At 43.7% G+C, this 27,959-nt stretch overlaps 1 protein-coding gene across 5 annotated transcripts in view; it reads left to right on the top strand.

Moving 5' to 3' along the window:
* The window catches only part of celf6 (CUGBP Elav-like family member 6), a 111,679-nt gene that overhangs the window by 3,517 nt on the left and 80,203 nt on the right, over positions 1-27,959 (top strand). For all 5 annotated transcript variants that reach the window (XR_003890496.1, XM_029846288.1, XM_029846289.1 and 2 more), the window contains exon 2: positions 4,486-4,568. Coding sequence is in view for 4 of the 5 variants with exons in the window: in XM_029846288.1 (XP_029702148.1) it covers positions 4,486-4,568 (83 nt within the window). In the remaining variant the exon portion in view is untranslated. The remainder of the gene's footprint in view (positions 1-4,485; positions 4,569-27,959) is intronic.

Raw genomic sequence — 27,959 nt, 5'->3', positions numbered from 1 at the left:
ATTTGCATCACTCCATGTTTCCCAGTCTGGCTTCTGCAACACAGAACTGCACAATAATTAAGGATTTAAGAGCAGATCAGAATATTCCGCACGTTTGCTCGGAGCTAACTCGTGCAGATTATGTTCGGTGCTTTGAGAATTCTTCATCTTGCTTATTTTACTCAAAACGTCTGTGGACAGTTTGGTTTTTCTGAACACGCTGAGGGGATTCCAGCTTTGTGCTGGTGCCTGTTCAAAGGGTCACTGTGGCGATCAGCGCCTGATTATATCCTGATGCGCCTTTGATAGCGTGCATGTCGTCAGGGAGCCATATACTGTGTGGGATGACTTGACAATATTGGTGCTCGCCAGCGCGGTGCAGCCAGGTCGTGCTGTTTAACATCCATCACTTTTCGCTGAGCACTACATTATCATAATACTTTGTGCCGGTGCCAGGACGCGTGCATTGTTCAGACATGCTGAATGCTAGCGGGGGGCAAATCTTTTGCTTGAGTAGTGTTATCTATCAATCCGTCTCTGACGCTGAGAGGAGGGAGTCTGAGCTGCAGCACGCAGCCAGGAGGAAAAGATACAAAGAGTTGCTAAATATCCTCATCCATTCTCCCCTCCTCGGTGAGTCCGTGCTGCTTAATTGTCTATAAATAGCCTGCCAAAGTGGCAGAAAAAAAAACCCCTTAGCATTTAAATGTCAAAAGTAAACACCAGCAGTGAGGTGATATTTGGTGTTTCCTGATTCACGGATCCTTGTAGTTTACTGTGAATTTTATTATTTTTTAAATGATAGTTTTCAGTAACCCGGAGCGCCGCGTGCAGGCCTGTGCTGTGTTTTCTCTGCAGCATGAATGTTGTAGAGGTGTTGGACAATGATTGACACCGTGCGAACGCTGAGTGACAGCTGTAGCTTAAGTCTACAGATGACCTCTTTGATCATTAGAAAGAGGCCCATGTGCGAATCCGACAGCTAACCGCTCCAAACGGCTCCGCTGCAAACGGAGAGAGAAGGAACGGGAGGACAGGAAGCTGCTCGGCAGGTAATAGTGTTGTTGACGTATCTACGTCTCAATGCCCAAGAGAGGGTCAGGCTGACACGTTCTGCATCATTGAGGTGTTTTACATAATTTTCCCTTAGTTTTTTAAAAATTGATTTACACTTTCTCCACTTTAATGAACGATTCCCGCGTCAGATGTGTGAGGAGACTGCAGGAGAGCAAATTGCTCATGATTCATGAACTGGGTGCTAATGAATTGGAATTTTATACAAATTTGCTCCGAAGTCATTTCAATTACAGGTATCTGATGCTCAAAAAAGTGCAATTTACTCGTAATGCTTGGATGCAGGCAATTGTCAGCACATGCTCATTTCCATATATAAACACTTTTTTAAGTAATTAGCATAAATGTGTCCCACATAACGCAGAGGCCCATTTGCCTTTCTCATTTGCTTTAAGTGTAATTTCTTGAACCCTTGTCCCCCTCTAAAATTATACCGTGCTAAATTGCCTTTGATTACCAAAGTATTGTTTTCACCTCCCTTAACCTGCTCATCACAGGGAGCCACGAGTCCTTTTGTTAAAGCACCGCATACTCTTTTTTTCCCTGACACTTAATGCAGCTTTCCTCCCCCAGGATTCCGTTAATGTTTTTCTAACTCAAACTAGAATTCACAAAAGAAGATTTAGAGTCCTATAGAATCTATTACTGACTTACAAGACCTTTGCTCAGTTCCTCGGTTATAGATAGATAGACTGATTATCATGTATGTGTAATGCCATGGTATTCTTATCTCAGTTAGCCCGCCTAACACATTGAGGTGTCAGTCCTAACCTTTTCCCAGCTGCTTCGTCCTGGTTACCTCCCCTCAGACATTACTGGTGTGCCTCAGCTCATATTTTTAAAGTCTAACACTCATCTGTTCCACCACTGATTTTCTCAATCATTCACTCCTTTGGGCTTAATGCGTTTCCAAAGCTGCCACAGTTGGATATGAAGTTTTGCCAAAGTCCTGCCAATTTTCCACCAGCTCCAGGAAGGAGAGGCAGCCACCCAGCTGGCCAGCATATTAAAGGCCAAAAGTCCCTTTAACAATAATACTATCACGCACAATCACATACTCTCACATTTCTGGAAGTGACAACTCTGCAGCAGAAGGCAGATGGCTTCTGGTGCTCCTAAAATAAAATCAGAGCAGTGGTGGGAGTACTCACATCCTTCAACCAAATACATATCTGTAAAGATACTTGTTAATAAGTACAGGAATCAGAATTAAAGGATACCTTAATTAGATTTGCACAAATGACATATATTTTAAATGTGAAAATTTAAATGCAATAATTATAACCAAGGCAACAGCATTTGTTAACAATAAAAATGTAAGACAGCGCTGGGCAAGTGACAAAATAAAAGCAATTAAAATGAAATTAGAGCCATATCAATAAAAGATGTACCATATAAATCTTGAACAGGAACATTTTTTTTTTTACATCACACACACACTAAAAAAGCTGAATATTTTTAAATTGTGGGACTCCCTAAAGCAAAAGCAGGTGACACCTCATTGAATTATTATTGTAATTAGCTGAAGAGGAAATGGTTTTAATTATTTCACAGACTGAATCCTATAAATCACGCAATATGGGCCAAAATATCTACCTCGACCATCGAACAGTGTTGTGCATGCAAGAAAATTGTTACCGGACTGTCTTAAACACAATGGTCCACAATTCAGAGTTCATAGTAAAATCTTAGTAATCATTTTAATATTTCAAGTTAAAGTTGATAATCAACATACTCTTGAGTTGGTATTAACGTCGAAGAGAAGTGGCAGATTTTAGAATCACACAAGAAAGAGAAACAATCATGGAGGTGAGCAGTGAAACTGATCGTGACATGAAACTGTTGTGTGGAAGGAGTATTGAGATTTCTGCTGCCTGTGTTTCAGAAAATAAAACCAGGCCGCAGAAAGTTTCTGTTAAAAAAACCAATAACAGCAATCTGTAGGGCATTACGGTAGTTATGAATCCGGGTGAACTCTGGTCGTGCTGTTTGTGTGACAGGGTTTATCAGAGGGAGAGGGCAGGAGACTTGTATTTCTCAGGAGGCCTCATGTCCAGTCCCCAAGTTTTCTAATGTGACCAAGGGTGAGAAGTGTTACCCCAAACTTTGTGCTCGGCTGTGCGCTGCTCTGGTGTCATCTGGGTGATTTTTCTCCTCTTCGGTTGCGGCGGCGGTTGAAGGTTGTCGCCGACGAGAGCGCTCTTGGTCGGGTGCCAGAGTGCGTTGCTGGGATTTTAGGGGGCGGTGACTGTTATGTGTAACATGCCAGCCATCATTTGTATGTGTGTGTGTGTGTGTGTCTTGGGGGTGGGGGGCTTCTCCCCTGGGAAACCTTTGCAGCAGGTGTGACATGTAGTAATGGGAAATTATGCTGCACAGTGCAAAACCTTTTCTGAACCTTTTTCTGCGGGGGTCACCCACTGTCAGCACTGCCAAACTCATAAAGGAGCAAATGCTCACCTTTAATAAGGCCTGTCACATTTTCTGTTAAGGACATATTTATTGACGCACACTCGTTTTGTCTTCCTTAAATGTCTGACTCGTAGAAAAGCCAACAGTCAATTGGCAGAAGCAACAACAACAACAACAACAAAAAGCTACAAAGAAAGGAATAAGAACGGATTTTGACTACTGTGAGAAGAAACTTCTGATATCTCCCAGCTGAACTGAGAAACATAACTTGTTGGAACACATTTGACATGTATGGGGAAAAAAAAACAAAGAATGAGGAAAAGTTTTTTGTTCTTCTGAGCAAAGACCACATGCATAAATTTGGTAATTCTACTTTCAAAGGTTGTCATATTTAGAGAGATGGTGAAAATTTGAATCCTGAATTGAGTCCAAGGGTTATTTTCTCTGAGGGTACAGAGCTATTAACTTCAGAGAGCCACGTCGCAATTGTCAGCAGAGTATATGAGTTCCATTTTTACAAAATACATGTTTTTGGCAACAGATTGTAAAACTCCAGTCAGTCTTATGGTTGTAAATTGGAATGACTTCAGTCGAATCACAAATCTGTGGTCGGATTGCAGGAACGCTTAATCTCCAAAAACAAACATCCTTCAAGAGGCTGTTTTCACGTGCAGCATTTCGAGTGTGCTTCTACTTAAAGCATTAAAGTGCTTTTTACTTTGTAGAACTATTCAGTAAAAGTGACAATTTGGTCTGAGAGCTTACTTTAGCTATACTTTTATAAAAGGTTTGTACTTAACAGTATTATGACACCTTGAACATTGATTTTAATTGCTTCTCAGCACTGTTATCCCTGAGTCACCAGACAATATATTTCTGGTCCTGCTCCTTGATATTGCTATCTTCTTAAAAACCACAACCACAAAGGTCGTCTGTAAATGAAGAATGACGCCCTGTTGCTGCAAAGTCCTTGTCTGCTGGAATAAGTCTCTCTCTCTTTCTGTCTCCTGGACACTTTAGGATGTGCCTTTCTTACATACTGTGCCAGAGAGTCAGCACTGAAGGCCCAGAGCGCCCTCCATGAACAGAAGACTCTGCCAGGGGTAAGTGCCTCCGATACACCCGCTGCCACAGGCTAACGGCCCCGGGGTCGGCCAGCCTGGCATGGGAACCCACATTGACATAGGAATTACATCACACTTGCTCTCACACACATGCTGAGGCTCATGAGGACACAGCGCAACATTAGAACACGAACACGCCCAGATGGAAACAGATGGAGGGAGTCACTCGCTCTGTTTTAAACCAGCCTTTTAGCCTCTTCTTGATCACGCTTGTGCCGATTTTGTCCTCCTACACGCACAGTCACGCGTGCACACACACACACACACACACACACACACACACACTCACACACACACACACACACACACACACACACACACACACACACACACTACTTAAAGATTGCGAGTGGCCTATCTCACCTTGCAGTGTCTTATTACACTAATCACCCTGGCAGAGATATTTGATAAGCCCACCTTCATAACAGCCTGCACTGTCCTTCTCCTGTCCTCTCACAATATGGCTGCCACAGACACTAATTGCCTTGAGGAATCCCACTCTCATTATCACATATAATCAAACAGTAAGTATAAACAATCATTTTTACCATGTATATCACCATCTGGTGTTTTTGTTTTAATTCTCTTGACTGCTTTTTTTTGTGGTCCTTCAATCGTTTTTGCCTTTGGCGGACGGGTAACTTTTCAATTAAAATAATGGCCTCTTCAAATGACACAGGTAAAACAAACCCAGTAGTAGGCTCTTAAGCCCACCCAGGAGGAGGCCCTCGTTCGAGGATGAGTGTGAGCTTGTGGTGTCTATCCGCACTCGGTGTGTGCGACGAGGATTCAACTCTCGCATCGAGGGAATTATCGAGGTCTGATTGAATTATGCCCCTAGCTGTGGTAGCTCCCAGGCTTCCCAGTACCCCTCTGCACAAGCCCCACCCTCCTCTTTTTTTTCCTTTTGCTACAGACCACCACGTCCACTCAGGTGGAGGCTTTAATCGGAGCCCCCAGAAATCCATCTCAATCTCCAGGGAGGTGAGAGGTATTGAGGGACAGGAGGAGATAGGAGGGAAAAGACAGGAAGCAGGACTGCTTGGATAAATTGTGTGAGTGTGTGTGTGTGTGTGGGGGGGGGGGGGGGGGGGAGGGTTGCTCATCACTGTTAGGTTAATCAGTTGTTTGCACTTCACTGCATTTCATAGGTACTTCACTGAACGTTAGGCACATTGGTACACTGCGGTGAGACAGACCCTGAGAGAGCGGCCTCCCCGGGTCGTTACTACCTCCCACCGCTTCATAATGAGATGATTGCCATGATGGTCTCGGATACGTGTTTGCGTCTTTATTGCCCTCGTGCAGGGACATTCTTGTTTGTCTTCTATCTAGGAAAAGGTTAATGGCGTGTTCGCTGGGGTTTGGGTAAACATTTCCCCTGGACAGCTCGCAGCAAGGAGTCAGTCCTGCAATCTCAGGCTGAGCACAGCCTGCATACGGAGAGCTAATAAAGATGTTCCGTCTTCCTGTGTAAGAGAGAGAGAGAAAGAGAGAGATAGATAGATGACGTGTGTATTAAACAAAGCCAGGGAAAGAGCCAGAGAGAAAACGCGTGGAGATGGAGGGATGTAGGAAAGAAAAGTGACATTTTTGAACAGGCTTCATTGTTGTTGTCGAGGCCCGATGGCCTGCGATGCTCTGTGGTATAATTCTGGCCTCCCAATGGCATTTCAAAACACTGGAGATGCCACAGATGTGCAGTCCAGTTGCTGCTGCAGTTGCTGCTGTCAGCTATTTGCAGATTTATTTTCTGTCCTTAAAACAAGTCCATTGTTAGATTGCACTTACACAGAGCTCAGCAAAATCTCTGGATCACAGGGAATGTTGGGTTTAATTTTCCAGGTGTAGTTTGGATTCAGTACTCTGTGGTTTATTCACACCGAACTTGTAGTTGCAGGCTGGTAGTTGAAAAAATACCAACCCAAATATCAAGAGGAACCGCGTGCATGACGGGATGCTGATGAAGTGTTGTCACACTGACTGTTCGGCTTTAGTCTGCAACAGGGGAGGCCGGTGTTGTGCGAGCTGCATGTCTCAGTCTCCATCTGACATCTGTCAGAAGGAAATTAGTTTTCTACTGGGCTGAGAGCCGAGGCGGTAAAAGCCTCGTGGTGCTTGTCCCACGTTTCCAGTTTGGTTGATTTTCTGCTACATTACGGTCTGCAGAACTGTCAGATGAGGGACAGGGTCAGAGGTCAAGAGTTTGTTCTTAGAATCATTGATATTTTCCAACTTTTATCCTTTCGTGGTGAAAAAAAAATCACAGAGATTTCCCAAACACAGTGTCATGCATCTGGAGAAGTGTGTTTTTACGGTATTACTGAACATCGCAACGTCGTCTTCCAGGAAATTCTTATAACATCATGTCCGCTTGATTAACTCCCAACATAAACACCTATGTGATCAGCCCCTCACGTTTCTCACTCGCATTTCCTTAACTGTTTTTCTTGCACATACCATTTCTAGGTAAGTGCATTGCTGCAGCATGCTTTGATTTCTCTTTTTCCCCACAATAATGATGCATATATATTTTCACAAACACAGAGGAGAAGGAAAGCATGAGAGCGAGACAGGGAGGAGCCAGAGATATTTCTGTGTGTTTGTGTGCTCTCAGTGGGGTGTTGTGCCTCTTACATCATCACCAGATTGCCTGTGAATCTTAAGTTTTACATAATTCATACACTTTACTGACTAAATTTTGATCTGCGAGCGCCGAGCCTCCGTTGCCAACGGGGAATGGGTCTGTGTCTGTTGTGGCTGAGGCGAGCTTTGTTTATATTGTTTGATTAATTGCATGTAAAGAGCATAATGAGCTCTTGATACCCTGTGCACCCAATCCTGCTGCTAGAGCTCATACTCTAAATGTAATCAGAGATTCAGCCTCCTGTCCTTGGTGAGCTCCTCTGTCGGGCTCGTGCACAGGTTCGGCGTATTCCTGCGCACAACACAGCGGGTTAGGTTATGTCTTCCACATGATTGACCTTTTTCCTGCATGTAGATTTGGGATAAATAGTTTACAAAGAATGGACTAATGGTTTGTGTAACTGCAAAAAAGTGGCGTAAACCCACCTTTTAAACCCATCTGGAAACGCACGTAGCAAGAAAAGTGCATGCTGTAACTGCAGCAACAAAAAAGCTCTTGACAAACATTTTGTCAAACAACACTCTAACTTGCTGTTGCCGGAACTGGGAGCATTCAGATAAATCCTGCCCTCTCCTTTCGGGGCCACGTCACTTTTCTCCTCTCAGACCAATTAGCTCCTTGTGTTCTCATGTAACAAGCATGCTAATTGGGCGCTACTGAAGCCTGAAAGCCAATTAAAAAATTCTGAGGGGAAAAAAAGATGCAGCTCCTCTTTGTCCCTTATTCACTCCTGCCCCCCACCGTGCTCTCTTTCCCATCATCTTTTCCACTCTCGCTCATTCTGTTTCTATACTTGTTTCTATGAAACACGTGGCGTGTTGGGTGGCGCCTTCGAGGATCTATTCAGCGTCATTCTTTGCAATTCCTCCTTTGCTAATTACAAAGCAGCCAGTGGATATTGAAATAGCTGCAACAGTCTGGACCAAGCGAAAGTTCTGGCTGTGTCAGAATAACTTGCAATCAGACGGTGCAACTTTCGGGAAAATGTCAGCCACAAACTGTGACAATATCAACAAAGGAGGCTCATTCCTCCAGCCTTGCGCTATTTGGGTATTTAGTCTTGCGTGGATGAAAAAGTATGAGGGCTCGTGATGCCTCGTGTTTGTGTTTCCACCTGACCTGTGCAGCCAAGTGCAACAAGGATGACCTGGGAAAAATATTCCAAATATTTTGGAGTGAAGCGCTTTAGGCTTGAGGGTGTCGGCGTCACTCAAATCCGTGCATGGAAAGCACGGAGCGTTGGCTTCAGCGCGCGTGTCACACGGAAGTGGGTCAGCTGGAGATTGTGCAATAGCAGTATTACAGAATGTGTCACTAAACAGACTGTCATGGACCAGCGCGTCTGTGTTCTTGACACTTTCTCCCTACATTAAGTCACAGATGTGGCCGCCGTAGACCCACCATATGTCTGCGTCTGGCTGCACAGAGAGACTGAGCAAGCGGCATTTTTCCTCCTGTTGTTACCTCGTTTGTGCTTTAACACAAACACTGGGCACAGACACATAACTAAAAGTTATGTCTACAAACAGACTCCGACACATCCCTTATTTTTGGTCTAGTAAACAGACATTTGTTCACTTCTCAGAGAAACTTGGTTCACTATAGTATTTCCTATGCACTCCTGCAGCATTTGCACTATAGTAACATGTTAATCGTTATATCCTGTATTATAGGCTTTGTGATGAGTATTTGGGCTGTGTGCAGGTGCTACCAGCCAACCCGCTGAGCTCCTGTCTAGTGGGTGCCGCAATACCAAAATGCAAAGGTTTAAACTAATTACTCAGACCACACTGGGATGTTGCCCATTCTTTTAAGGAGCAGATTGTGTTCCACTGCCAGTCAATTTGTCTTCTGCGACATAGCTTGGCCCTGAAAGGTTGCCATTATGGAGGAAAAAAAAGGTGCAGGCACCGGACGAGAGACCCCTCTTAGGCTCCTCTCTGCTCTCTTCATCATCAATTACGTCTGTATCATTGTCTTTCTGCTACCTGCTTTAGAAAAGAAATTAAAAAGGGCCATTGTTTTTCTAATCCCTCGGGTTGAAAGCATTTACCACGCTGCAGCGCGCCGCATTGGCCGTCCTGCCGATAGGGACTGAATGGAATCACATTCGAGGGACGCATGTGGTATTGTCTCCTATTATGTGGCTTGTGGCCCTGAATATTTAGCAAAAATTAATTACGTTCCATGTGATGGGATTTTCAACCTTGGAGAGCGTCAAATGTTAATCTTTGCAAGCGGAAAGATAGGCAGACGCGTCAGTGGTCACTCCGGTGGTTTTCTGGGGGTAAATGTGAACAGGATGCAAACACAAATTGGCCGATTGGAATGGAAAACTTGCAGCAGCTCATAAGGATGGAAGGCCAGAGGCACCGGTCAAATTTAGAGGAGAGATGGAGCGTTTTAAAGGCCCGCCGTGCATGAGAATTCTTGTGTCCAGAAGATTGTAATTTCCAAATCCGTTTGTCTTTTTCATTTTTTACCAGCCACAGTTGAACAGCAACTTTTCACATCAATTATTTTGGTCGGAAATAAAAGAACATTGTACTGTTGCTGCCGTCATTTGAGGTTAGTGTATCGTTCAGTCATTCCATTAAACCAGGAAACCAGAAAAAAATGTTTGAAAAAGCCACACTGCGCCCGCCATGAAATTAAAATTAAACATAAAAAAGAGAATGTTTTTCAATTGTTTCGTAACATACGCCATTTCTTAGTTGCATAAGGTAAACGTCTATACCCACACACACATACTGTACACATATGCTGGGTAATGACAGATGATCACTGCGGGTCAATGTAGCCATTATTTTTTCCCTTTGATAGCACATTTTAGGTTTACTAATAATTTTGTTGTCATATCATGTTCTTTTTCAATCTTTCTCTGCATGAGTTTTTTTGTAATTGTATGGCTTCTATCCATCTGTCAGAGCTTATAAATCAGATTTATGCTTGTACAGTATATTTTCTTATTGGCCAGGTTACGGCCGCCTGTCAGCATTGATAAACAGGAACACAATAATGCACATTTTAACTCTCCTGAGATGCGAGGTGACAGTGAAGCGAATGCACCATCCATAAATCCACAAAATAGGAAAAACAAACTCTTATGTTTGTCCTTTACTGCTGCTTAACAATTTTATAAGACGTAAAACATTTCCCTTTGAAGAATGATATTTTTTTTAAACAGTGAAGCGGTTTTCAAAGTAAAAGTGATGATGTGAAAGGGAGGAAAGTTCAGAAAGTTACTCAAATGTTGAAAGGTGTAGGTGTCCACGGGTAATGACTTTGGATGGAGTAAATGTGTTTCATTTTAATGCGCCTGGAAAGGCTGTACAGTAAGTCGGGCGGTTCTTTCGCGCCTTTCCTCCCGATCGACATATTCGCTATCTTTTTCTCTCTGACAGGTGTAGCCAGACGCCGTCGTGCATGCTCTCCTGTGCTAATTTATCCACTTCTTTTGCCGTAATGAGGCAGAACTGGTAAATGTGGGGACAGCATTGTTAACGTTGCTGCATCACTGGGGAAGAGGAAAAGACTGACAAATAGGGAAGAGGGATGGAAATTAGGTCTGTGGGCTGTCATGCCTCTAAGAATGATGCGTTCATTTATTTATTTTATTTTTCTCTCCGGCTGCATCGCTGTCTCTTCGATAGTTAGCATGGATGCTGGAATATGACATTTCCAAACCAATTAAACATCAAAGATCCCTTTGCAGGAAGATCAGGTTGTTTTGCAGTAATAGTCGGAAGGAAAATCACCACCAACAACAACAAAAATCATAAGCTTTTCAAATTCCTGTAGAGATTTCTAATTACCTTGTCTGTGTGGGTTCTGAGTCAAACAGGTCATGGTGGTTTGAGATAAAGTGGACAATCAAATTAAGAGTCAGTTGGGTTTTTATAAAGCCTGATGTGACACAGACTCAGTAAAAGGACAGGTTCTTTTTTCAGACTGAATTTAAATCCACTTTTGCATGTGTCCTTGTTTTTAACTTTGTGGAGATCACCACTCACCTCGAAAAGACAAAGTTAATCTGTCATATGCCCAGGCTTAATGACTAAATGATCCAAAAGTGGTAATTTTGATGAGTCTTTCTTCCTTTTTTTGGGGACTTTGTCATCACTCAAGTGTTATTTTCTTACAGAGCTATCCTTTTTCTCTGCTTCAAATCTAAAAACACAACACATAATTAGCTTTTAATACAGGAGTACCCGTCAAGTCCTGTTTTAAGTAGTGACAATCTGAGACAACCCGAAATGGTGACAGTTGCGTTGAAAAACGCGTCACATGAGTGGCTTCGTTTTTCATCCTCCCCCTTGATTTCCCCTTCTCCGGTCCCGGGCCTGTCTTTCCTCTTCTGCCACTCAGGTATGTTAGCGGCCTTTCATTGCAAATTCAAGGCTCATTCTGGCAATCACTGAAGACGTCCAGGCAATCTGCACTTGTTTGTTCGCAGAGAAAACAAGAGGTGAAGAAAACACGGTGCTATTGAGCTCAGCAAATCACCGTGGCAGCGCGAGCTATCAAACGATGCAGTTAATCACACGTGGACTGGCCGAGACCTTTCAACAAGCACACACACCCACACACACACAATCATGGAGAACTTTTCTATGATTGGATATCCAACATGTCTCCAGGAGAGGGGGCCCAGAAGGAGAAAAGGAAAAGTGAGAGACGGTGTCAGAAAGCTGACAATGAAGGAGTAAGAGAAGAGACAGAAAAGAGGATCCATCATGAGCGAGGGATCAGAACGCAGAAGGAGAAGCATTCTTGCATAATTAACACCCGAGCATTGCCAGGACAAACTCCTCCATCAGCGTGTCCAAAGGATTAACTACGCCACGCTCCTCTTATCTCCCACACTTCGTTTAAGAAAGAAAATGACCTTGCGCTTGTTTACATGGCGATTAAAGATGGGTGTGTGAGCGGGGGGTGGGGGAATGGGGTGTGTGTGTGTGTGTGTGTGGGGATGGGGGGGGGGGGGGGGGGTATGTGGGGAGACAGGCAGAAAGTCAAACTCCAAAGACTTTGTTGCCTGAAGTATTTTTGGTGGTGCGCTCTGAGCAGATGTAGACTGTCACATGACAAGTACAAAAAAGCAACAAAAAACACCTGATGTAGCTGCTAACGAGCAATGAGTGGGCTGCGATAAAAGGAAAAAGAAAGCGTTTGTGGGTGCATACTTTTTGTTTGTGTGTGTCTGTGTGTGTGCATGTGTGCGCGTGTGTCTGAGATAAAAAGACTGTTTGGCATGTGGGTGGTTCCATTAGTTAGTCTGCATGTTATTGCACTGGGAGTAACTGCTGCTGTTTCTGGGCTCCTGTGAGTGGATCTGTATCCTATAAACTGTGAATGTGTGTGTGTGTGTGCGTGTGTGTGCATATACTGCCATTCAGCACAAGCTGTGCTCCCCATATTCTTGCTTAATTAGTTTTTATTAAAGAATAACATGGCTTTAAAATAATTTGGATACAATTTTACACCCTGGTCTTCTTGTTGCCACTGGCTGAATGTTTCCATTTTATTTTCTGTTCAACTTCATGTTATTTCTAAATATCTGGGGAGGGGGTCCACATCAGCAAGGACCTCACCTGGGTCCCGTAACAGCACACAGCTGGTGAAGCAAGTCACCAGATGTCCTACAGCGTCTTCAACAGCTGCGTTGTTGAGTCCATCCTGACCAGCTGCATCACTGTGTGGACCAGCAGCTCTACCATCAAGGCCTCTACCAGCATCAAGGACCCCACACCCCCCCAACATGGACCATTCACTCGTCTCCCCCCAGGCAGGAAATACAGGAGTCTGAAAAGCAGGACAAGACTCAGAAAGTCTCTCTGTCCCTCAACCATCAGGCTCCCGAACAGCCGGCTATTTACACTGTTCACCTTTTGAACTGTGTTGTAGTTTGTGCACCTTAAATTTACATAATTTCACATGTTTAGCACATGTATCATAATATTTCTGAAGTTACACATTGCATAGTGCATAGTTGTCATGCAAATCTTGCAGAGGACGGCAGCAAATCCAAACTGGGACATTGTGTGAAGACCTTGCTACACTGTACTGTGACAAACGCAGTGGACAAATTCAGGAATACGTGATTGAATAATCCAACATTATCTGTGGACCTCTGAACACATAAAAGATTTAGATAAAATGTATATTTATGTTCAATGTGTTAAAATTGGAAAATAATTTAGAAAATGGTAAATCTGGTGACAATTAGCAGCACCCAAAGAGACACATTAAATTCTTTACAAGAACCAACAATGCAATTGGGAACTATCTACCAGAGAGTTACGGGGGCATGCAACAGGCAGCGTTATCAAAAAGAGCTCTAAACAAATTCCTAAAAAGTTCCTAACAGTGTTTTTTCCCCCCCTAATAACAGTAAATCCAGAGAAAAGGTCCCCCTTTGCTATTCCCTTCAGCTGATGACAAAAGAAAATGGAAGTAACGCTTTTGTTAAATGTCATATTAGCCACAAGTGAACTTTGCGCACACGTCCATCTTTTTTTCTGTTGCTCGGCCTTTATTGCGGTTGCATCTCGCTCCTTTCCTTGTGCCACAAGAATATTGGTGTCTTTCCTCTCTGCAGGCTGTGGCTGGACCACAAGAGAAGAAGTCTTGTCAAATCATCAAGTATTATTATGAACGATACAGAAGTTGAGGTTTTCTTTTATATTTTTATTGCACTGTTTCTGAGGCAGCGTGTGCTCAGGACAGTTTTCAACGTGCATGGAAGAGTACAAACTGTATTGCGTGAACATTTGGAAATGCTGCACCTATAAAAGACTCCTGGTAGGACAGGAGGAAACATAGAGCGAGACAGACAAGTGAAAAGTAAAGTTAGGGCACATGGGCCCCCACTGGTTCCTGTTCAGGCAGACTTGCCACTGTAGTGAGGGGACCTGACAGCTAGGTGTTAGAAATAGCACCGAGGCTAACACCTTTTTCCTCTTGCTTCATGCACCTTGCTCATAGCCACATCCCTGTCACACCTACACACACACCCACACACACACACACACGCACGCAAATGTATACCGTGGTCGCACGAACGCACCCTGTGAACACATGCTGCACAGTCACGCCTGTCACCAACACACACGCGCACAAGTGAACACTACACTGTCAGATCAATATTGCATTACAGCAGAATGTTCCTCTGTGAGAGGTTACAGCGAGAGGTGAGGATTGTGGGTAAAAAAAAAAGTGTCTCCTCTGTCTGCACATCTGTGAGCGTCAATGGAGTGTGTGCACCGGGCGCATTTTAGCTGGTATGTGCGTTTTCAGAGTTAGCCACATTATGGAAGCGTTGTTTAAAGTACACCACACCACGTCATCTTATTGATATCAACATAGACAGCGGCGGTTCTGTTTTCGATAAAGTGACATGGAGGAAAATTCAAAAACGACCACCGTTAACAAGCAAACTCGGATGTCTGTGTGCACGTGCGCAGACCAGAGGCAGCGGAGTCCTTGGTGCCGACTGAAGTGGCTGCTTCTCGAATTGAAACTGTATCATTAAAATGGCCACAGGGGCGAGGGAAACGGCTCCTCCACACCTCATAAAGTGTGGATGCCATGCAAGGCGAAGAGCCGCGCACCAGCGCCTTTACGGCACGCCAAACACACTTTTCACACACCTTGTCCTCTCTCTCTAACTCTCTTAAAACACATTCATGCTATCTGTTTAGATGATATTGCTCACTCTCTGCTTTTCTACTTTTGTGGTTTTACCCCTCTTACTCATTGACCGGTATTTCAACTTCTTCTTTCAGATTCCTCTCTTGCCCCCCCTCCCCGTGCCCGTCAAATTTCTCCGACAAGGAGTTGAAGCATAACATTGAAAGGGTATAATCAATGGAAAAGCACCACTTTGGGAGCCCATTTGAAACATACCGTAGGGCAGAGTTGATTCAAGGGTGTGGATTGAGTCAAGCCTCATTTCATATCCACCCCAATTAGTCATCCAGCTTGTGCCCTCTATAACCCCCTTTTCTGGAGGAGCACTGGGTCGTGTTTTTCCCCTTTCCCTCTCAATCACAGAGCTTTTTTTCTACAACATAATAGAGCCATTTCCCTTTATATGAAAGTCTCTTCTCCCATTCCTCCCTTTCTCTTACTTCTCACCTTTGACAGTCAACCTCTCTCTGCCTGAACCTTAACCTCTCCATCTCCATTTCATCTCCGCCTTCACATTCCTATGCTCTGTTGTACCTCTTTTCTACCCATCCACTTTTTTCCTTCCACTATAAATCTCTCCCCAAATCCTACTTAAACCTGCATCAGCAGCTGTCCTTAAAACTCCATTATCTACAATTACTTCAGCATTAGGGAGCCTGAGCACACCTGCCCCTACATAAAAGTGCCCTCATCTAAAAATATTCAACCCACCCAACAGGGATTTTTGCTATTTTTTCCTGCTTTCTTTTCGTTTCCTTTTGTTATTCCTGTGGCGAGGTTGTGAACCAAAAATGCCTGCAGTCTGGATTAGTCCCCGTGATTAGCGTGTGTGCGCAGTATCGAGAAATGTGGCTTTCCCAGCATCCTCTGTAGTTTGCACCAATAACTTTAGTTTAAGTGTGCAGCCAACCGTCACACAAGCGTGCGGGAACATCTACAAGTCAATACAGAAAAGCAAACTCACAATTGTTCAATAACTCAGTAAAACATGAACTGTTAGGCTGCAGGCCGGTACCATATTAACTTCCCAAGTCAGCGCTGGCTGTACTGCAAAATTAAGTATAGAAAAATGTCTTTTTGTGTTACCAAGCAGCACTTTAATAGGAAAAAGCAAATTCAAATTACAGTGTTTTGTTTGATGTAAGTGATGGTCATCATTTGTCAATTTTGTCCTCATGATATTAAATCCACTCACCTAGTTTTTTCTTTTCTTTTTAACCTTTTCAGACCCTTAAACACTGTTACTTAGAATCAATCAATCAATCAATCAATCATTGAAACGATCAATCAATCAATCAGTCTTTAGTTATATGCCGTCTGTTACAATCAAAATTGTTTCTTGAGCTGGGCCAGGCTCATGTAGGGGGACCATCCTGCTGATGGCCAGCTGGATAGAGAGAGGAGAGGAGAGGAGAGGAGAGGAGAGGAGAGGAGAGGAGAGGAGAGGAGAGGAGAGGAGAGGAGAGGAGGGGCAGCCAGTGGGGTGACAGAGGCCTGTCAGGTGATCATGGTTCTGGACCCTGGCAGCCCCGGCCTACAGCAGCATAACTAAGATATTAACCTGATAATTAGACGACCCTCTAAATATGATAATTATGTCTAGGATATTAACTGGAACTAAAGAATTACTGAATTACTGGCAATAAACTTTTTCAAAGAGGAAGGTTTTAAGTCTAATCTTAAAAGTAGAGCTGGAGTCAGCCTCCCGTACCTGGACAGGGAGCTGGTTCCATAGCAGGGGGGCCTGGTAGCTAAATGCTCGGCCCCCCATTCTACCTTTAGAGACTCTGGGGACTTCAAGTCAACCAGCATTCTGAGAAGGGAGCGGTCTATTGGGATTATTAGGCGTCACTAGCTCCTCTAGGTAGGATGGAGCTAGGCCTCGACGGACCTGGTAGGTCAGAAGAAGACTTTTAAAATTTTAGATTTAATGGGCAGCCAATGAAGAGACACCAGTACAGGAGTTATGTGATCTCTTTTGTCAATACCTGTCAGAACTCTCACTGCAGCATTTTGGATCACCTGGAGGCTTCTTAAAGAGATGTTTGGACACCCTGATAATAAAGAATTACAATAGTTGACACTGTTTCTTCATTTGCCATCGATAATCAGCAAGTCACACATTGTGATGATGTCATTTGATACTGAACGGGAACTTCAGTAAATTAAAATGACCCCAAGTAAGATTAATGAAAGAACAACCTTCACCACTGTCAGCCTGTTTAATACGTTAGTGAAATGTATTGTTGCCTCATGCAGTTATCTCATTTATGAGGGAATAATTGGTTGTTATTACTACGATTTATTTGGAGTATTTATTTAGATGCTGTATTCTAAAATTGAGCTGTTATTCAAGGATGCAATATCAAATTATCCAAACCTGATTCACAATCAAGTAAACTTCAGGCAAACTCACTGCACTTGTTCTTGTTTCTAATAATTCTTGGTGAGGGAGGAGTGGAGGTGTGAGTGTGGGTGACAGACAGGGAGCGAGGCTGCTTGTCAGGGACAAGGGGAGGTGGGTGGCCGTTCAGAGTCAGCTGCAGATACCCTGATCTGCTCTGATTGACAGTGATGGCAGATAAGGTGCTGGTGGAGAAAGGAGTGTGAGCGGAGCTGCAGGCTAAGATAAGGCCCGAGATCAGCACCTTGCCACATCACACACCGAGAGTCAAGCAGAGAGCCGGGGATTGAGATGTTGAGGGAAAAAAGTATTGGCGATGCAACGGACGAACCCGGCTAGCCGGAATGTATTGGAAGTCTGTGCATCCATTTGCGGGAGTTAGTTCATCAGACCGTGTCCCAGGTAGCCTGCTGACACGCGGTTGGAGGCAGCTCAGCTGGGAGGCAGCTTTGAGATGGAGGAGGACTAATCAGCTCATAATCCTAGCAGCTGCATTTCCCGGGCAACATCATGAGCGGCAAACAAATAATCTCTCTGGTTTCCGTCTCCCGGCTTGGTCTTTCCTGTCAATGCACCCTCGGTTGCCCACTCTCTTTCTTAACATTCTCCTTTTCCAAACTGACTAAAGTCTTTTGTCCGTGTGAACTCTCTCTCCTCCAGCTATCTTTTCCATAACATTCAGATATCATTCACGTTCATCCAACCCCGAACTAATAAATACAATTTCTGTTTTGCAGTTTTTCTCTTTAACGATACGCTGCTCACATTCTCTCGCTCAGCCTCCTTAAATTTTTAGCGTGCTTTCCGCTTTTTAATTTCCTCTTCCACCTTCTTTCTTTTGTGACTTCACTTCTCCTTCCCTGCCCTGAAACCCCCATCTACACCCCTCCCCCGTCTTTCCTTCCAGGGGTCCAAGGTTGGTGTATTTGTGCAGTGATGTTGGAGGCCTTGATGATCACTCTCTAGGAGATGATTATGTGGTCAGGGCCCCGTAGCCTCCTCTCCTGCCCCACACTGCTGGAGTTCCACTTCTCTGTGGCTCAGTGTGTGTGTGTGTGTGTGTTTTTACTACAGCTGCAGTAATACTTTCCATAACACAATAACTAAACAATAAATGCAAATATGAATTGAAAAATATTTTATGGACTGGTTTGAACATGGATCATTTTATATCTATCGTCTTCTTTAGGTTTTGTCTAATCAATAGACAATTGGGCTTATTTTAGGTCTGTTTTAAGCCTTTTTTTAAAAATTCCCAACATATTCAACACATTCAAACTTGCTTCTGATTTCTGCCACCGACTGTTTCAAAAAACTCTGGGTCCAGTTTTGGAGAAAGCAGAGTTGCTAACATGGTTATTAACCTTGTTTGAAAGGCAGCCATATTATTAGTTTAAATGTTCCCGTTCTTGTCTTATAGAAATTGTCATTTTGCAGTTACTTTAAAAGTGAAAGCGAGGAGAGCAGGGAAGAATTTCTTTTTAAAGCTTTAACCAATAGCTGAAACCAGCTCTGGCCATCATTATGAATTCCCTCATGGTCTCTCTGCCTGAGTCATAACTCTTGTTTTTTCATCTCCTGAATCAGTACTGCAACTGTACACAAACGGCAAATCAGCAGCAGCTCTCGCTAACTATGCTCAATGCGCAACCAATTTTCCTGGTCTTCTTGACCCATCAACTCTCTCCTTTCGTGTTTTTTTTTCCAAACACTGACGCCCACCTTGACGGGGAACGCAGATTTGTCGAGTCTGTGGCGTTCTGCTGCAATATTTTTGTCCGACCAGGTTTTCTGGTTGCTCTGAAGGAGCCAAAACAAGTCATTAGCTGTCTTTCTGTTTCCCTGCTGGAACAATGGCCAGACTTTCATAAGTTTCTGCTATAGGAGCTCTAACAGAGGCTGGGCACAATTGATACTTTTCATAAAATAAATCCGTGCAAAGATGAAAGGATCTTGATAAATGAAGGGCTATTTTGCCATAATTGCAACCCTTTAAAACATCTCGGCGGTGATTTAAGGAAGCTTCAACTTAAGGTAGTGAGATCAAAGTGAAGAGAGAAAGATTAGAAATGCACCGGCTGCATCTTAGCGGCGGGTCTCCGACTCCTGACCCCACGTGGCCCACGGCTATGAGGAGCTGCCGAGATTCTGCAAATTTACAGCCAACTAAATCAAAGTCTCTGTCTTATCATCTCATCCAGTTCCTGGATCCCTTTGCAGTTAATCATCATCCCTCAGCTTCAGCCTCATTATGAATTAGAGAACCGCTTCTGAACAAACATGCTCGTGGACGGAGAGAGATTTAGTTTTGAATGGACCAGGACTCACAGACACAGGAAAGACAAATGACAGTCTGGAATATCATGAATAGAGGGCATCAAGGAAACAAGAGGGGTGTGTGTGTGTGTGTGTGTATGTGTGTGTGTGTGTGTGTGGGGGGGGGGGGGGATAGAGATAAATGAGGTTAGATCAGAGGGAGCCATTAGGATGGCAAAGGGGAACAGGGAGCAGTTTTAGGTCTGGCCAGCCTCCCCTGGGCCATCGTGAGACTATGTTTAATCAGGCCTGTGAACCGACAAGTCACCCCAGCACACTCATTAGGCCTGATGGGAGAGCTGCACCACGACAGATGAGTGCAATATTTACTACATTCATCTTTTTTTCCCCCACACATCCTCCCCTCCTCCTTTCTGTGCCCCAAAAGCCTCGTCTCGAGCCCTTTTCTTTACTGGGCACATGTGCACCCGGGGAGCCAAATATACACACGACTACAGTAGATGTCTCTCAACACACACCCTGTTTGGCTCAGCCCGGTCGTTGCGGCTTTGGCTGATACACTGTATACAAGCAATAGTTGGGCGAGAGCCAGGGATCTCCAGGAAAGATGAGCCCACAATTGATAAAGTGTTCAAAAGGATATGACTCAGTAATGGATGACAGAAGGCTTGTAGGGACAAATAAATAAAGGCCCCAAATGCACTGTGGGATTAATAGAAGTCAGTCATCAAAAAAACTTAATTTGCCGCAGCTCCCCCATTAAAAGCATTCATAAAAATGAACCGCAATACTCAATCAATACAGTCTGCCACCTGGAAACGAAGATTACGCTCCTCAGACCCAACAGGTTGGAGTAGGAAAGTTGATAAGGGTGAGACAGCGATGTTTGCTGAAGGGAAGCACACAGCCGTGTTCGCTTTCCACCACCTACATTAAGGGGCAAAGATTTATTACCATGCAAATGACAACCCGCTGTGCATGCCAGGGAGTTAATTACATGCCAACCTATCAGTGGAGTTACATGACAAAATAGATTTGGCAGCGGTGGAGTAGACCGGAATCGGGAGGAGGGATCGTAGGTGAGAGAAGAGGAAAAAAAAGTCAGAGACGCTGCATCATTTGAGAGGATCCCAGTTACCGCTGCAAATATTAAGCGCGCACAAATACACAAAAGTAAACAGCAGTGGGCCTAGCCTGCAGTATTCTGGTTTACAAAGAAAAGCAATAAGTATTTTGTCTCTGTTTTATTGCCTCTGCTGCCTCTCCCTCAGCAGCCCACCAGTTGGAAATATCCAAACTCTTTATTTTACAGCACTTATTTTGCTGATTCTTGGTTACCGGGACTGGCACATTGTAGAAATGTCAATATAACAAGGCAACATTTACATTGTGGGCAGTCTGTAGGCAACACAAGGGGGAGAGAAATTGCTCAGACATCCCAGAGGAACCAAGACTTTCATGGCCACTGTGCAAAAGGAGAGAGGAGCAGAGAACAGAGGGAGTAAAGCATTCTTTATGTGTCTCTTACGTGAAGAGCGGAGAATGTCCTATAAATCCTGATGGTGACGGCCGTGTAAATATTTATGTTCACAAGCCAGACTGAGACTAACAGCACAAGACGTTGTGGCTGGGGAGCTGGGAGTGGAGCCCTCTCCCAGCTCGGCACGTTAACTCAATATTCATCTTCCTGGCTCGCTCTATTTCTCCCGGTATCTTCCCTGCTGCAGACCACACATGTATATTCATTACTGACCTCTGACTGTCTCAACTGTGGAAGCCATGGGCCCCTGAAGGCCGGTGTGGCGGCGCAGCAAAGCCCGTCATAAACGCACAACAACGGTTTGATGGCGGTCTTTTGTGTGTTGGGGGAAAAAAAAATGAGACGTAATGAATGCAGAGTGCAGGAGCAAGCTGTCAGGAGCAGCCATTTATATCCTTGTTTGCTTCACTGTAGTTCTGTTGGCACTCTTTGGGGGGGTTATGACTCAGTAGTCTGCTGGGATGCTGGGGGCAATTTTCCACCGTATACCGCTGGGTGATGGGTGTCTCATGGGCTTTAGAGAAGGTGACCTGAAGATCCAACAGATTTCTTTAATTATTGTTTTTTTTTTTAGAAAGAATTACGATTCCAAATTAAATATTACAACGCATAATTGACAGTTGGAAGCTTCGTGAAGCTGGGGAGGGATGTCATAAAACGTACTAAATATCTACAGTGGTTTGAACTATTTATGCTGCCCTCACTGCCCTTAAGGAGAAGGAAGGACGGATGGAATTATCTACATAATATCAACACTTTTACTTTATTTATTATATACGTCAAATGTGGACAAATCCTCAACTTCTCCTGTTGTTGTTTGCTGGAGCTTTACCCCTTTGTCAGAGCCCAATTTTATGCTAAAAAGCATCAGCTACACTAAAACCCTGCTCTTGGTGTGTGCCATCATGTGTCCTAGTGTTCTATTTATGTTTTCTATCACCAGGCCAGGAATTCTAAATCTCGTTTCAGGCTGACCGAATCAGCGATGGCAGAATAGAACATTTGGTGTTTGGCTTTCTACGTGATTGTGCATTCGTGTGGAATGCGTCTTTTTGTATGTTGGAGACGAGGAGGCTGCTGCGGCCCCTGGGAGACAGGAGGTCTAACGAGGATGTATGGCTGCTTCAAAATCCATCTGCAGGCATTTTTCTGCTGTCATTCACCCCTTCTCTCAGCTCACAACACACCTCATCCCATTTCTAAAGAATACACAGGCACATGTGGTAACCCGCTTTTAGCCATTACGTCCACTATTATAGCATTCTCCCCGCGTTGACAAGTAATCAGACGCGTGCCTGGAATCCAGAGCTTCCATTGTCTGAGCATCATCTAAGCCCCTGAAATGGAGGTAATTTTTTTTTTATTAGTTTCCTCAGTATCTTGAAATCTGTAGATCTGAGTATTTGTTCATCATTGTTTGGAATAATTCACATATATAGTCTGAAGTAGGTAACATTTTATGTCATTTTCTAAAAGTTTTTAATTTATACAAATTATGTTGTACCAACGTGAAAGCATTGACCATTCTGTGCTTTTACCTGAATTATTTTTGCTTTTTGCTATAATTTTTTTTTTTAAAACACTGGGATTTCCTAAAATTAACAGCTTAGCCACATACCCTCTTATTAGAAAACCTGAATTTTCAGAGAGCTGTTTTTTTTATTTTTATTTATTTTATTATTTTTTTGGGGGGGGGGGGGGGAGGGGGGTATTAGCACTGCAGTAACATCCCAATGTTTTAAGAATATCTTTTTTTAAATATAACTGCTGTTTTGTTTTTTTAAGTCATCTAAAAATAGGCTTAAACAACAACAATTCAGCCATCGAGGTTGTTATTCCCTTTTACCTGTAGAGTTAAATGGGGAAAGGAGAGTCGGGTGTAAAAATATTGAAATGATCTGTGTCGGCGTCGGAACCAATTCATTGTGTTTTGAGGCAGGTTTGACAGCCCAGACACTTGCTGATTTGGCCTCATTTAGTCAGAATGTCGCCATTCCCATCGCAGCATGGACTGATTTGAAGAAAGGAAACACAAAGTCTGAAATCATAGCCTACTTTGGCATGGCTTTTAAACATGAAGTAAAGCTCCTAAATTAAATGCCAGGGTTGATGTGGCTAAAGTGTCTTAAACCAATTTTACATTCAATTCCAACAACATCTTTGTAAACAGTAATTAGCAGACTATTACCATGGAATGTAAATATCATTTTAACAGGCTGCGACACTAGACGGAAATTGGATAAAGTGATTACTTGACCCAGCTTCACCGATTGCACTGCCTGCATGTTATTAATGCACTTACATAATTAGAATTGCATTAAATGTGCTTTATTTGGAAAAAGCTAATAAATAAATGCAACAGGTTTCTTGGCACACTGGTGTTTTCAGGTTGTGGATGAGTGATTGCATATTAGGGCAATTTTAATCTCCAGGTATCACCAGGCTTATTTTCACAGTACATTTATTGGCTCAATGAAGGAAAACATAATAGTTTCACAGAAAACAGCGAGCTTGTGTGTATCACATATCAGACACACAACGCTGCACTTATACAATGGATAGTTCCATGAAAGTCTGAAGCAGAATTATTCTTGGGAAGACAGAACTATACAAAACATCTGCAGTTGTTTACTTAACTACATTTTAGCTGAAAATAAAAGCAAATTCAATTTCACATGCTGAGCTTAAACCTCAACGAATCCAAATATTGAGCTGAAGACCACATTTTAATTAAAACACTGGGAACAGAGTGTGATTCAGGTGAAAGGTAAAAATAATAAGCGCCCTGGAAGACAGCAGCATCTGCATCAGACAGCAGTCTTTCTAAATCAGTAAACAGCAACACAGGCTGATTAGCATCTGTTGTACAAACACAGCCCCTTTTGTTTGGAGTTGGAATCTTACAGAGCTATGCCTCTCTTATTAGTCATAATAATGCGAGTTAACATATTTTATCATCCAAAACAAAGCGATCCGATTAAATGTGAATTACAACAGCGTCGTTCCTTTAGAAGGCTAAGACACGAGGCAAAGTTATTCGGCTCAATTACTGGACGGCTTTGACTTAATGAATGGAATTTTCAGACAGACCAAAACTGTCAGCATAAGTGATAAATCACTCACAATGGATTAATTTGTCATTTTGTGCTCTCATTATTGCAACGCTTAGTCAGAAGACAACAAGCACTAAGCCTGTGCTGCAGCCGTGAACACGGTCCAAAGGTTATCTGGCTCATTCTGGACTAATCCTGTCACACTGTGTGTTGCATAATATCACTTATTTTGCAACTGAAAAATGAAAACAAAACAGCACAATTGCAGCCAACATAAAGATCGAGTCGAGATTTAAACCATTTGACTCATTCACCAAGTGTGATTGCATGAAAATGTGGCAAAATCAATACCAATTCGCTTCCACTTACCAGGCCTTATTCACAAACACACCCTTTTCTTTTAGCTAGACAATGTTATTGGGGCGCACCGGCGCATCTTGTCAACCTTTCCTTGCTTCCGACTGTTTTCCTCGCTGTTGTAGAATAATCCCGCTTCCCCTACATGTCATCTTGCCTCCAACTCCTCTCCTGTGTTGCCGCCAGACAGTTTAGCTCCGTTTCTCTCTGATGGTTTTATCTGAACCTGCTGGAGTGAAGGAGCGTATGGCAGAAAACAATAGCAGAGAGTCTTCCTGAGGTCTTTCACAGATGCCGGGCTGCATCAGACAATGTCAGCATGCATGTGAAACACCCTGGATGGTAATGTAATATTTGTCATGCATGTGTGCATTCACACAGACCTGTCCCTGCATGGAGTCAGTGATACACACTCACACACACAGACATTCAATCCCCAAAGCTTCTTGTGCCCATGATAGGAGACGGTGCCTTGCTGGTAGTGGTGATAAAGCATTTCCAAGCTGCTCTCCCCAGCCCTAACCTCCTGCCTGTGTCTCTTCCTGTTTCATAAACCCCAGCCCCTGCTGGTTAAGCCCATCGATCCCCACAGCCAAACAGCTACGCCCATGACAAAGCCTCTCTTCCCTGCTTCTTCTCAGAGACAATGTTAAATTATCTGCCATGTGCATTCCCTCTAGCATGATCGCAGTGTGATTCAGAATCATTTCTCCTGACAGCATATGAGTCTGTGATCGGGACGAAAGTTTGAAATGCACGACTCCACCTAAAGGCTTCAGCTCCGCTGACACACGCATCAACCTATGGAGGATCATCAGAGCCAAGTCAGTGCCCTCAAAGTCAGACTGCAATTAAAAGGCAGGGGGATGACTGTGTTAAAATGGCACTTAAGGAGCCAGGAGCTCAGCAGGCTGGACCCATTTCTGTTAAAGTGGCCGCTGACGACTCCCAATTCTCTCAACCAATTATCGGAGTACTCATCTATGCACAGCGGGGCCACTCCCATCCGTTGACCAATCAGAGACGTGCGCCTGAGGTTAGTCATGATGACAAATCAGTCCAGGATTTGAGTAAAGGTCAGAGGGAAACTGCAAAGAGAACAAACTACTCTAACTACAAACACGCAAGGTCAAAAGAAGAAAGAGACTAAACTAACACTCAAGAATAATGCTAGACTATGGCTTAGTATAAAATAAAACTATACCACAATATGCAGTGGTTGCAACTACCTAGTAGCTAGAATGAACCTACTAGCATAATATAATGCAGTTTAGCATTGGCAGAAGAAGACGTGTAGTTTTTTTTGCTAAATTTTGAGTGAAAATGTTTAAAGTGATAACATCACTATCACTCAAATCAAGAGGATGTTAAAGTTGGAGCACAAATATGTCTTTATATAATCTTAATCTAATGATTGGACTATTGGTTCATTTACGTCCAGATTATTTGTGTTGAATATGCAAACTACTAACAGATTATAGACTCTTAAAGGGCAAAAAAGATGTCTCGTATTCACAGCTGAGCCTGCGGCCAGCTGTCAGATCAATATGAAACCTGCACATCACTCTTCTGCTCATTTATAATACGTGAGAACACTCCCTCGGTGCGTGCAACAGCCTCGTGTGTGTAGGCTGTCATGCAAATCGTGAAACATTGAGAGGTTATTTCCACATTATATCCAGGGCATCCGTTTTATTGGACGCGTGGAATTAAAACTTCATCCACTGCCAAAGAGGGTTCTGTGAGTGGCAATAATTGAGGGAATATTGCCTGTCTCGAAGAGCAAGCCACACTTTTACGTGAGGGCCCAGAAAGTCATTTCATTTTTCTGCCTATTACTTTTTTCCTTCTTCGTCTCTCTCCCTTTTTTTTAATCAAAGCGATGTGAGCTTTGAGACTGGGGGATTGAGATGGAACATGCGTGGCAGTGAGGCCAAGAGAGGAATGGGGGGAGGAAAAGTATGGAGAGATGAGTAGGACTGATGTGACCAAGGGAATTACCTGAAAGAAAGATGGGAAAGAGAGGGGGAGGGACATTGATGGCAGTGAGCGGGTGCCAGCATGTGAGGAAGATGGGTCCAGAGTGATATATATGTCAGACCGCACGCTTGTGTGTGTCTGTGCATATGTGTGACTGGGTGTCACATTCTCTCCATCTCCTCCAACCCAACACGTCCCACCCTGCTCTCTCCACTCCTCTCCCGTCCACATTCACCCATCCCTCTTTCCATTCTACCCTCTCTCCCCCGCTGTTTACGCTGACAGTAATTTGACAGGCCCAAGGTTGACAGACTTGAAGCTGGCAGGGTAAGCGATTGTCAGGCCCGGCGTGGTCGGGCAGCTGCTGACTGGCTGAAGAGCCGACAGTGAGAGCGGGAAGGTGCGACTGGCCGGGGGATTGATGCGAAGGCGGCAGGGAAGTGCTGCCGTTGCAGCTACGCCATGGAATGGGATGGACGGGTATCGAGAGACCCAGAGGGGGGTTCAGACCGGAGTCCAAAACACAACCTGAGCTCAGCCCAATATGTGCCACCTCTTTGGTCTCTACTCTGCAATTTCACAGACAGGTCTGAGACACCAGTCAGACCCTGGCCTTCACGCAAATACTTATCCCATCAGTCATCAAACTGCTGCAGCTTGTCTCAGATATTTCTGTTTGCGTGCAGTTCTGACCGTATTATTTGAGCCAGGCAGATTGAGCAGATACTATCTAACCAGGCGTAACAGCTGACAACCTCACCATGAAAATACTGCAGGAAAAGTAAATTGTCTCAGCAGAGATGTGGATTTGTGTCAGCCGTGACCTGTTAGTCACCCCATAAAGACGCTCTGGCCAACAGATAAATCAATTAAAACGGAGAAAATGTATTGCACGACATATGGATGCAGCTGAAAAGTGACTTCAGGTGTGAAATCAGCTGGGCCAGGTGACAGAGCGGGTCCCAGAGGTCTTCACACATGTTATGTTCACACATGTGCAAGCTAACCTGGTGTGGCAGAAAGTCAACACAAATATCCTACAAAAAGCTGTAATTTACCATACACCGACTCAAAAAACCCACAGACAAGTTGAATAAATGAAATAATGTGCTTTTTTTAAACCTTCAAAGCCCTTATTTTCTTGGAAATTCTTCTTTCTGTGTTTGCTCTTGATGCTACAATAGCAATTTCATCTGTCTCGTGTACTTGTCATATCATGGGGTTTAATCATATTTCATGCATGTAGATCGCAAAACACAGTTCAAAATTAACTTGTTTGCCTTTGACTTCAAGAAACAAACATACATGACATGTTTTTTTTTTTGTTTTTTTTAAATCTGCCATGAGCAATAACCCAATGCTGTTGTACCTGTGGACACATCAGAGGGGTTTATGGGATCTTTATTCCTGATTGCACCCT

This window comes from Takifugu rubripes, chromosome 13 (genome assembly GCF_901000725.2).
Source record: "Takifugu rubripes chromosome 13, fTakRub1.2, whole genome shotgun sequence".
Lineage (NCBI taxonomy): Eukaryota > Metazoa > Chordata > Actinopteri > Tetraodontiformes > Tetraodontidae > Takifugu > Takifugu rubripes.
The sequence above is the reverse complement of the archived record's forward strand: the minus strand, read 5'-3'. Positions and strand labels throughout refer to the sequence as shown.